Source organism: Microtus pennsylvanicus, chromosome X, assembly GCF_037038515.1.
Source record: "Microtus pennsylvanicus isolate mMicPen1 chromosome X, mMicPen1.hap1, whole genome shotgun sequence".
In the NCBI taxonomy this organism is placed as follows: Eukaryota; Metazoa; Chordata; class Mammalia; order Rodentia; family Cricetidae; genus Microtus; species Microtus pennsylvanicus.
The window spans coordinates 133,115,873-133,128,167 of record NC_134601.1 but is presented as its reverse complement, the minus strand read 5'-3'; the positions used below and the strand labels follow the sequence as shown (position 1 = coordinate 133,128,167).

General features: G+C 45.8%; 1 protein-coding gene across 6 annotated transcripts in view; it reads right to left on the bottom strand.

Moving 5' to 3' along the window:
- Otud5 (OTU deubiquitinase 5) overlaps positions 1-12,295 on the bottom strand; it is a 31,751-nt gene continuing 19,456 nt past the window's right edge. For 3 of the 6 annotated variants that reach the window (XM_075956596.1, XM_075956592.1, XM_075956594.1), the window contains 7 exons: positions 9,837-9,901; positions 9,594-9,750; positions 9,347-9,495; positions 4,424-4,627; positions 2,899-3,100; positions 2,703-2,816; positions 1-2,430 (listed from right to left, as the gene is read on the bottom strand). In XM_075956596.1, the coding sequence (XP_075812711.1) occupies positions 2,306-2,430; positions 2,703-2,816; positions 2,899-3,100; positions 4,424-4,627; positions 9,347-9,495; positions 9,594-9,750; positions 9,837-9,901 (1,016 nt within the window). In that variant the 3' untranslated portion in view covers positions 1-2,305. The remainder of the gene's footprint in view (positions 2,431-2,702; positions 2,817-2,898; positions 3,101-4,423; positions 4,628-9,346; positions 9,496-9,593; positions 9,751-9,836; positions 9,902-12,295) is intronic. The other 3 variants (XM_075956591.1, XM_075956595.1, XM_075956593.1) reach the window with 2 other exon arrangements.

The following is a 12,295-nucleotide window of genomic DNA, read 5'->3' as shown; positions in this document are numbered from 1 at the left end:
TAAGCATCACAGCCCCAGCCCAGAAGTTTATTTATAGTACAGTTATTGGGGATAGTTGTAGACAGAAGTGAGAATGTGAATGAGATCGATCACACAGGGGTTTCTCAGGTGACCCCTCTGTCTTAAAAGACAAATAAGGTTGGTAGCTGAAGATAGGTTAGAGCAAATTGCAAGAAAAAGCCAAGAATAGCAAGAGGCAGGCTGAGGCCAAATGGTACAAACTTACAAAATACGATAATACCCCCACCCCAAGTCTGTTAATAACCCCAACATTTGTGCTCTAAGAATGTACCAGGTACTGTGCCCAGTAGTACATTATTGACCATACACATTCTCTGTCAATACTCACAAATCAGAGAGCATGAGGTAGCAGACATTAATCACCCCTGTAGTTGCAGATGGGGCACTTTAGACTCAAAGAGAGCCCAAAGCCACACAGCTAGAAAATGCAGATAGATTTTAAATCAACCTCCTTGGCGTGCTCATGCTTGACCATGTATTTCAGATACCCTGCAGCCGCCCACTGGGCAAACCACACCCTCACCTGTGGGGCCACCACACACAGCCTTCTGCAAGGACCCCACTGAGGCACGGTGGGGAGAATACTGTTTTGAGAAAATCTGAAGGTCAGCCAGCCTTCTCAACCTGGGCTTTACAAACCCTAGGAGGGATGGACAGAGGTGTCAATAGAATTTGGAAGAAAACAATAAAAAAGGATTTAGCCACTTCATTCTCCAGCTTATGAAACCCAGTCAGGCAGGGGCCACCTCTGGTCACTTTCACTAAACTCACATAGCTTGTTATCAACTGTTTTTATTTCTTCATAGATTATCACAAGAATGAACATTAAGGTTGAGAGTGGAAATTCAAACAAAATTTAGTCATGGCCTTTAGCTCAAACACAGTCCATAATTATCCCTAGGCTCCCATTTAGAAATTTGGTTAGGTGGGAGTAAGGGCTTCAAAGTAGATTTGCTACTGAGGAAGTTTATGATTTTTGAGAAAAGCATCTCATTGTGTAGCCCGGCCAGCCTGCAACTCTACTATGTAGATCAGGCTGGCCTGAAAGTCATAGATCCACCTGCCTCTGACTCCCCAGTGCTGGGATCAAAGGCGTGACCCAGTTCTAGAAGAGGTTTCTTGTTGCTGGTTCTGTTAAACAGAATCCTGGTTATGTGGCCTAGGTTAGTTTCAACTGCCTAGGCTCTACATACATTGCACCTGGCAAGAAGTTAATTTAATAAACAGATCAAAGATGAACCCCAGCCTACAGACAGCACCTACTGGAGAACAAGTAGAACTCAGGGCAAGCCAAACTCTGTGCTTCCCAGAGGCCCATCCACCCCTGCCCCATACAGAACAGAGTTGCTCAGGGAAACTGACATTTGGTTTTATTGTGCCAAGGACATTACAGATGGTGGATCTTGTCAACACCTGCAGGGCACAGGCGCCCCACCTGTGGAGGCTGCTCCAACTCCCTAAACTCAAATCTTGAGTAGCAGCCATGATCTCCAAAGATACCCCCACCTCAAGAGTCCAAACAGACTAGTGGTGGAAGCAAAAGGAATGCAGCAAGGTCAGGGTTCATTGTCCAAAGCCAGTCTGCCACTGCAACCCTGCCACGTTCCTCTGGCTCATATCCTCAACCCCTCCAAAGAGCTGGAGGCCAGAAGACAGCAGAAATTCATCTCTTTGCCTGCCCACCATGCCCCATGGCCAGCTTGACTGTCTCCAAACCGGAGATACCATCGTCAAGGAGCCAGTGTTGCCACGAACACGGTTCTTGATTTTATAAGATAAAAGTATATTTTATAAAGAAAAATTTAATATGGAAGGCTCAGATTTTTGGGGTACTAGGAAGGAAAATTTCCCACTCCCGCCTTTCCTGTCACCACTATGGCAGAGGTGCGGCAAGTTTTCTGATCTGTAGGGAAGGGCGAGCAGAAGACTCCCTTTGTCTCAGTGTCTCTCTTTTCGGGGGCTGCCTGGATGCCACATGGTCTGTCTCTGTGTGCCTCTCGCCTACCTTCGGCACCCTTTCCAGAGTCCCCTGTGGAATGCTGAGATGGTGCTGTGCAGGGGGGCAACAGAGCACATCAGCTGGCAGAGACCAGTGTGGTGGTGGCAGGGATGAGATGGATGGAGCGCATAAGTGGGCCAGCCAGAGGGGAGTGGAAAAGAAGGATAAGAGGAAATGAACGAAGGAAGCCAAGAGGGAAGAAAGCCAAAGAAGGCTGGGTGGCATCAAAGGGCAGGAGTGGAGGGGGTGGGGGTCAGGGGATTGTGTCCAGTCCCTGGGTCTCCATCAACTCTTGTCTGGGGGTGGGTCTCTGTGCACTTTGTTTTTCTTCATACTGTCTAGGTATTCCTGTTGGGACACTGCCAGCACCGATGCTAAGATCTCGTCATCATCCCAATCGTTCAGACCTGCTGGGCAGGAGAGAGAAGAGGACAATGATGACTGGGGTCCTCAGCCCATTCTCCCTCATGCCTATCTAATCCCTGGCTCTGGAAAATCCACCCAGGTCCCAATCACTCATTGGCTCCCTTAACTCTGTGAAACCCCACTAGAACCCTGTGGAGAAAACCTTTCGGGCCTGAAATTTTCCCTCATGCCTCTCATTTGGGAAGATGCCCAGGAGCTTCAAAAATCCTCCAGGCTCTCCCAGCTTCCAGCTGGCCCATCCCCTAAGGAGGCTTACCAAAGGCAGAGGGGGACATCTGCTGGATGAGGGCCCGGCACTCCAGAGCAGGGTAGAGGGACACTAGGGGAGATGTGGCCCGGTCAGCCCCTGATGAGAACTGACTGCTTGTACCTGAGGCAGATGAACAGTCTGAGGTAGGGCCCACCAAGCAGAGCCTTAGCCCAAGCAGGCACCCTGAGAGCAAGTCACTGACCTGGTGCACAGGGTGAAGGAGGTTTGGCAAGAGCTAACACAGTGCTTGGGGAAGGGGGCTTAATGCCTAGCTCAGCATGCAGTTCAGGGTGCTCGGGTGATGAGGCTGAACTTCGTTGCCTTGGAGACCGACTAGTCCATTCCTCCAGGCCACTGGAGGCTGCAGCTGTGGCTGAACTGCATGTGGCACTGGCTTTCCGGGGCTGCAGTAGGGAAGGAAAACGTGATAAGGACCTACCCCAGCTATGATCCTCCTGTGCCAGAGTGCTTAGACCCCTTCCAGAGTCCTGGCTACAGTACAGCTTTAATGTGCCGCAATGGAATAGAGGCAAAGTCCTAACAACTACCGAATCTTTGGAGGCTACTGAGAAAAATCACTACTCTTTTTTCAAGAGATCCTGACCCCACACCACAACCACAGTACTTTCACCATGAACTACCCAGTAGGCTGATCCTCACTGGTCTCCTACTTCTACCCTTGCTTTCTAGCTTAGACTGTTTTACTCAGTAGTCAGGTGATCCTGCTACGTCCTAATTCACATCCAATCCTTTTTCCTTTTCACTGTTTCTGCCTCATTCAGAGTAAATCAGTCTTCTCCAGAGTTCACAAGCCCCTATCCAACCTAGTCCCACTGCCTTGATTTCACCCAAAACATTCTGTTCAGCGCCAGGCTATGTCTGAGTTATACCAAGTATGGCGCCCCCACCCCAGGCTTTGCTCTGTCCACATACTCAACTAACACAGCCCTTTCTCATCTCATCTGATGAGGTCTACCTCATAACTGTTTAATACTGCGAACTCAAACCAGCCCCACTCAAGTCTCATTCTTCCCCTGTACCAACTGTCCATTTTTCATCTACCATACCTCCAACTAATTTATTCATTATGATTATTTCACTTTGAAAAAGCGAGTAGCCTAAGGACAGAGATCTTGCCTGCTAGGGACACAAACATATCCTGCTACAACTAGGAATAGGACCTCCTGCTTCCTGGCACAGGCCTACAATAAATACTTGCTGAACAGATTATTTAGCTCTTGCAAATGTCTAATCCTCCTCAGATGCCTGCCTTCCCCCTCCCCACCCTAATAAAGTAACTGGTTAAAACCACCACTCCTCCTGGTTTTGTACAGCCAGGGTCACTGGCCCCACCACAATGCCTTGTCTTCCTCGACAGACAGGATCATTGAAGGCAGTGAAGGAAAAGGTTTTACATCCTCAGTACAGAAGGCAGCATGCAAAGGGTTTCCAAAAAAAAAAAAAGCTGGTCTCTTTGTAGCTACCCATTGTTCCTTTGTGCCACCAGCAGTGGTGGCTGCTCTCCTTTGTTTCTTAAAAGCTGCTCTCCTTTACTTCTTAAAAGCAAGTGTTGAGAGTTCCAAGGTACGATGCCAAGACTAAAGACGAGATGAGTAACCGATGGGGCTGGGAGCTTCCCTCTCCCATATTTTATCCCTGTTCATTAGGGGCCAAAAGATAAGAAGTAACAGGTCTTGGTCAGGCCAGTCACAGAGTCCATGACCCACCTGGCTGGGTCCCCGGACCTGGCGGGCCTGTTTCTCCTGATCTCTCAGCCATTGCAGGTAGGATTCTCGAGCCACCTGCTCCTCTATGGCCTCATTTGTGGCCTCCCAGTCTGTGGCTCGTTTCTTGTCTTCCAACATTTGTTGTTCAATCCATGATTCCTCTGATGTCTTTATGGCATTCTTCATCAGGGACTGTTCTGCAAACTGCCAGGAGAGGAACAGGGATGTGGGGTGATGCTCTGAACCTGGGCAAGAGCCTGAATGGGCTCAGGAAGGTAGGCTTACAGGCCTTAGTAAAAACAACACAAGAAAAGTTATTTTTACAAAGTACACCTCAGCAGATTGTACAGATTGGTAACTGGAGGAAAGCAGGCCTAGATTATAAGACCTGACATTCTGAATTCCTATGGTCAGAAATGCTGGCCCAACCCCAAGACACCTCAAGCGAAGCACTAAGTCTGGGGATTAAAGGGGCTCTTCAGTCTAGGCCTTAATTTAAAGAAGCCTCACCTAGTAACGGCTCTATTTCACAATGCTGAAGCCTTTCTCAAATATTCACAGGGCAAAGGAAAGAGATGAACAGAGAAGTGAACTGTACAGACAGACATGGAGTGGAGGCAGGAGTCAAGCATATATGAGGCTGGGTGTGGCTATGTGAGGGGATGGAGGGTCAGTATCGGCATGGTGTGGGTGCTAGGACACTGTATGAGAGAACTTCATGCCAAGTTTTAAGACACTACAGCATTATTTGTTTGTTTGTTGAGACAGGGTCTTGCTACATGGCCCAGTCTGATCTTGAACTCACTATGTAGGCCAAGCTGGCCTGGAATTCATGGCAATCTTCCTGCTTCAGCCTCCCAAGTGCTGGGATTACAGGCGTGAGCCACCACATCCAGCGATGTGACACTAATGAAATAATAGAGAACATCAAAGTATATTTCAGGGATTAAGTGTAAATACTGCTTCATAAAGTTTTTTAGTTAATGTTCTTTTTCCCCAAAAACAATGGCTTTGGTATGCAGTCCAGATTAGCTTTGAATTCACAATTCTCCTTTCTCTGCCTCTGGAGTATTAGGATTTGAGGCATGTTCCACCATGCCCTAGCAAGCCTCTCTCTCTCCCTCCCTCCCTCCCCCACCTCACTCTCTCTCTCTCTCTCTCTCTCTCTCTCTCTCTCTCTCTCTCTCTCTCTCTCTCTCACACACACACACACAAACATAAATGCATGTACAACATATTTTTCTGTCATGTAGCATACTAGGGTGTAGGTATGGAAATGTTAGATTGAGCCAATTTAAAACTAGGCAGCTATGGTCTGTCTAGCTCAGTGATAAAGAATGCATATATAAAACGTGGATTCAGCCGGGTGGTGGTGGCACATGCCTTTAATCCCAGCACTCAGGAGGGAGAGGCAGGCGGATCTCTGTGAGCTTGAGGCCAGCCTGATCTACAGAGTGAGTTCTAGGACAGGCTTCAAAGTTACAGAGAAACCCTGTATTGAAACACAACAACAACAACAAAACATGGATTCAATTCCCAGCACTGCAAAATGACAAAAATGAAAGTAGGTAAGCAATCTAATCACAGAGAAAGAGATACAGAGATGGTAAGTGGACATGTTAAGAGACACTCAGGCTGGGTATAGCTCAGGGGTAGAGCACTAAAACAATGTTCAACACATTGTTACCAATTCAAATAAACCTAAAACTTCCAAAAATGGCTAAAATACAAAAAAGTAGTGTTAGGAATTTTTCCTAACGTGAACTCTCTGCTGATGCAAATTCTCAATCAAGCCAAATCAAAACAAGCCAAATTAAAAAATATCCAAGTTTAATGGGAGTCCTTCACTCTCAGGTGGCCCCAGGGGGAACCGGGAGGCCACAAAAAGGACCACCAGAAGGAAAGAAAAGAGACCACGTGTTCCTCTTTTGGGAGTTCACTTAAATAATCTGTGGGAGTGGGTCTGACCCCTCCCTGGGGGGGGGGGGTCAGGACCTGGCCTGCTGGGATTTGGAGTCCAGATCAATACAACTCTCAGGCCTGGGGGCTGGGATAGATGCAAGGGGCTGGGGTCTACACTCCCAACGTAACAAGTAGGAAGATCAATTCCTGGGAAAGTGAACTTTCATTCACAGTGATAAACACACACACACACAAAATCAGTCCACTTCATACAAAGCCTAGCAGTTCCTTACAAATCACAGTATAGTTTTTAAATTCTGAAATCCTGCTTCAAGTTGTAATACAACTAAACATAAAATTTAAGTTCTCACAAAAACCTGCACACAGCAGTTTGCAGAAGCTTTATTAATAATCATCTAAACCTGGAAGCAACCAAGGATATCTTTCAATAGGTGAATGATTAAACAAACCGTGTGCCTCCACAAATGGAACAGAGATAAGAAAATAGCTAACAAGCCATGAAAAAACATGGAAGTTTAATGCATACTGCTACCTGAAAGCAGCATTTGAAAAGGCTACATACTATGATTCCAATTACGTGACTTTCTGAAATAGGGAAAAACAGAGTCAATAAAGAATCGTCGCTGAAGGGGAAAGAAAGAGTGGGGAACATTCAGGGGCTAAAACTCTTTGAATGATTAGGTGCCTAAAATAGATGCACTTTGTTGTTATGCATCTGTCAAAACCCAAGGAACTTTACAAAACAAAGACTAATCCTTAATGTATGCTAATCGCTTTTTAAAGATCAGTTAAGAAGTGAGGCTCCCAGTGACAAAAACCACCTTACAAATGTATGCAAGGACAAGCAGGTGGTGGCCTCAGGCACTCAGGGAATGAATAGACTCAGTAACACAAAACATAAAAAGAACTGGGCTTATCACTGGACTCCAGGGGGTCCAGTTAATGAGTCTGCCCCAGTTTATAGATGTATATGTAAATGAGTGGTGGGTGGTGGGTAAAGTTTTCTCAACTTTAAAGTGGGACTTTTACTCAAAACTGGAAAGGGAGCAAGAACGAGGCCTGTGATGGAGAAATTTTAACTGGAGACATCAGCAGTAACTCTGTGTTTAGGTTAACATAAATTCAGGGAGATAGCTATAATCCTCATTCCTTAAGTGTGATTTCCTTCATTAACAATACAGTATTCAAAAGGTGGGAAACTTAATCCTACTTCTGTCAGATGATCAAAGACAACATCAACAGTCACGATCTTATTCCTAAAATATACTCGATATATTGTTCTGAGAACAGCACTTAATCTTAGTGCTTTCCCTCCCCAAACCCAAAATCTGGGTTTAAATAATGACAACATTCAGAAAGAGTATTTCCCTGTAATACTTTTAAATGGTACTCCTTTAAATTCCCAAAGTCAATAAAAATAATAAAAAATTCCCAAAGTCACCAAAACAAGAGTAAGGAACAAGGCAGGAACTTAATAGGAATGTATTACCACTGCGTCAAACACTATAAGAAATGTACCAGAGTCTCTGTGGCTTGGGAGGAAGGAACTAGATGGAAACTCTGTGTACTGAGAAAACGATTCTGAAGGTTGGCAAGATAGTTCTGGGAGTAAGGGCACTTGTGCCAAGCCTGATGACCTGAGTGAGTTTAAACCTCATAAGCGTAACTGACTCCTACAAGTTGTTCTTTGACCTTCATACACCCCTACCTGAAATAGATAAATGTAAAACAATTTCAACAATTAATTCTATTAATTAGAGAAACTTTTAAACATTCCATTTTTTTTTAAAAAAGGAAAGTCAACCCAGGAAAAGTTATAGATGAATCTTAAATAGTATTAAGTGTGAGTGGGGGGTCATTTTGGTAAAGCTACATACATATTGCATAATTCCCAATATATAGCATTCTAGAATAGACAAAACAATACAATGGGTCCACAAATAAAAAAAAAACAATGAAATTCTTTAAAATTTGTTAAAGCCAGAAGAAGTCAAAGGGAACAATTAAATGTTAGATAGTGTCCTGGGACAGAAAAGGTTCACCAGGAGGAAACTGAGGAAATGTGAATAAAGTGTGGTCTTTACTTAATGTATCAATACTGATTTGTTAATGATGACAAGTGTGCTCCATTAATGTTCATCATAATGTGGCATATGGAAACATTAATAGTCTCACAATCATTCTGCAAATCTAAACCTTTTCTACAATTTATTAAAAAGCAAAACAGGTCCCCCAACCCCAGGGTTGGAAGGTATGTTAATGCTAGTGTGTTTCTTAAGATGAGGCAGGACCACCTTCTGTTCGAAGGAAGTGAGACTTGAATAGAGGATTTCAAAATCCCCAGGAGGGGATAGAGGGAAGACAGAGAAGAGGGAGGAAAGGGGGTGGGGGGGAGAGGGGGTGGGGAGGAGAGGGGGTGGGGAGGAGAGGGGGTGGGGAGGAGAGGAAGGAGGGTTAGGAATAGGAAAAGCAATCTAGGAGAAGTGGGAGAAGGAAGGTCAAGGGACAGGATGAAAGGAGGAAGGAAAGAATAGGGAAGATGAGAGGAAAGAGACTATGAGAATGAATGATTTCTGCCAGGAGATGGGGGGAAATGAAATGCCATCTTCTGACACTTACTAGGTCTCAGGCCTATGGGAAGTGCTTTCAGTATTGGCCCGACCTATACAATCTGCCTCAGGGTCCATTCCAGTAAGCTGTATGTGGGTCAAGGCTACACACCAGGACTGTGACCCCAACTGTCTCTAACTGCTATGAAGTTGTGCAAGCCTGGCTACCCAGGACAAGGTATCCTAAGAGGCCACTCTCAATAAGCATAAGATGAGTGAGCCAACTCATGGACAAGCAAATCAAAACCATAGAATGAGTTCTGATCAACAGTAACTAATTTTATATACAGGTGAGACTTAAGGAGAGACTCAAAGAGGAGAGAGGACATTTTGTGGGCTAAGGGCAGAACCAACACTCTGTAAAATACCCATGGCACAGGGACCCACTTACCCCTGGTTTAAATGATGGCAGGCCGAGCCCCACACCAATAGTGGCCTTGTTAGGATTCACCACTGAATTATAGTGGATATTCCGGTGGTAGCTGACACGGATGGGTTCATCTTCATTTTGATGGATCCCATGGAATGTGTTGATAGGTTCTGCAGAGAAAGAGAAGGAGGGAGCATCCACAGGAGACCCAGTATGGTTGGCTCTGATGAAGCACCATTAGTCCCTCATCTACCCACTACAGAAGTACCTGTGCTGTATTGATACACCTCCACAGGACGGTTGTACATCTCTGCCATAGCCTGCATCTCAATGTGGTTACCATGGCAGTTGTTTTTCCTCTTGCGATTGATATAGGTCGTGAAGTCTTCTGTGACATAGTTGGAGAAGTAGTCAGCATTCTTCATCTGTAGAAGGGATTAAAAATTAAGGTCTGTATACAAAGGAGATCCTCCTACCCTCCTCCTGTCCCAAGGCCTCCCCAGGATCTCACCAGATAGTCCATGCAATGTTTTCGTACAACCTCATGCATGTCCTGGTCTCCATACACCTGGTCAGCTGGGGGTGCGGGGACAAAAGAAAGGAAAGGATGGAGTTACAGCTGTCATCACAAGAGTTCTGAGTCACAGAACATCATTCATTAGTGGAAAGACGGGCTGAGGGACTAGGGAAAGTCCCTTTTCTACACCAAGCCCGGAGAGGTCTTTTGTGTGCTGTAATGGGGTGGTGGTAAATGGCAAGCAAGGTCTGAAGATGTGCTGAACTTGCACACATAAACCAGGTGTGGCAGTGCCATGTCTTTCATCCCAGCCCTCAGGATATGGAAGTGGGATGATCCGATTATCTTCATCTACAATGTAAATTCATGAGACTCTCTCAGGAAAAAAAAGAAACCAGGTTAGACAATCTTGAAGAATGAGAGAGTATAGGGATGTATATATAAGTATAGCACAGTCAATGGCCAGCAAGATGACTCTGAATAAAGTCCTGACACGTGAGACTCACATAGTTGAAGGAGAGAACCAATTCCCTTAAATTGTCCTATGACCATATGCCCTGTGGTGTACCACCACTGTTGTTCTTTTTCAAGACTACAGTTCCCAGCGTTCCGCTGGACTCCAGCGCACCAAGTGTGGGACACATTTCCCAGAAGCCTTTGCATTCCCCGTTAAAAAGCGGGGGCTGCCACGAGCCCCTCTCTTCTCTTCCCCCGCCTTTCCTACAGTGTCTGCACGCCCCTTACCTGCCTGTTACCCCTCCCCCCATTAAAGTGCACCCACGTGGGACGGCCGCGTGTCTGTCTTTTTCCTTGCATAACGTCTTTACCCTCTAACCTGCAGCCAGCCAGAAATTAAGAACAACAACCACAATCTCCATACCCACCAAGAAATAAAAATGTAGTAACAAAAGGTTTTAAAGTGACAATGTCAAACTAGAGGTTTCCTCAAAAAGTAAACTGGCCTTTGTAAATTACAAGTACAAAGGAGGTTAGTGTACACCTATAAACAAGGCTGAGTCAAGAGAATTGCCAAGGTCAAAGACAACCTAGATCACTAGACTCCATTTCAAATCAAACCAAACCAAACCCTACATTCAATGCCTACCACCACTACAACAAAAAGCATAAAAACCACCATGCCCCACCATGATTAGAATCTTTTTGTTTTGTTTTTCAAGATAGGGTTTCCCCGTCTGTAGTCCTGGCTGTCCTGGAACTCTTTGTAAACCAGGCTGGAGTTGAACTCACACAGATCCACCTGTCTCTGCCTTTTGAGTGCTGGGATTAAAAGTGTACAATACTATCACCCAGCTATGATTAGAATCTTAACCAGAATAAAAGGAAGAAAAAATACTTACTCTGCCAAATAATAACTAGTAGGTTAGTTCTCTGGCTTGACTCTCTGGCTACCAGACAGGTATGACCTGGCAGGTCTCTAGTGGACAGTAAGTATAAAGTGGTAGAATCCCTCTATTATTCAATTCATCAAAGGTGTACACAGACTGATTACACAAGGCCTCTACTGAAAGTAGAGGGCAGCTCACACCTAAGTGCACTGCCAGCTCAGGACCTGGTATAGCAAAAGAAATTGAATATAGTCTGCTGAGCAGCCATATAGACTGAAGCACGGAAGCAGGAGTCTCTTCTCCCATAACGTGGGTCTGAAGATAAGGCAAGCCTGACTTTCACTAGCTGCCTTGAAAAAGGGAATTTCCCTGTGTTTCCCCAGAGGTTCACCACACTGATGGGATGCCCCTGGGGCTCAGGGATGCTAGAAATGGGAGCGTGCCCACCAGTCAGGCCTGGCAGTCTTTTCTCTGAAGACTTGCCAGAGGTCTTCACTGCCTTCTGATTCCCTCCACGAGGGTTCTGTATGGTACGGAAACAAAGGCTGCACTGAAAAAGAAAGTGGGGAGCTACAACAGCCTCAACTCATCCTAGAGGTGAAGATACCTGAGGGGTGGAGAAGAAGGGTCTGTGAAGGCAGGAAGGGGTAGCCCCTTCACTGATGTAAACAAGGATGTGGCTTCTGTGGCCACACTCCCCTCCCCAGCACTTCCAGCAAGTCACATGTCCTGCATACAAGCTGGGGGTGGGGGTTGGGAGCTGCTGCTGCCTTTCTTAGAAGCCAGGACCACAGAGGCTGCTGTGGCTGCTTGGGCTGCTGGAGGAGCTATTTCTGTAGGCTGAGCTTGGAGGCAGTACAGTCTGCAGCTGCCATAAACAGGAACTAAGATGGGAGTGAAAGGGTTAAATAGGGGTGGGCTACCAGGCTCCATGAGCTGAACTGAGATAACGGGGACTATGTATCTCCTACAGAAGGGATCTCTCTTTGCCAGAGCTAGATGCCAGATTTGGGGGGGACACGACGGGGTCTTTTATCTTGTCTTTTTCTGGCAGAAAGTTCACGTCACCTCTTAGCTGTGTGGCACTGGACAAGGTCTTTCATTTCT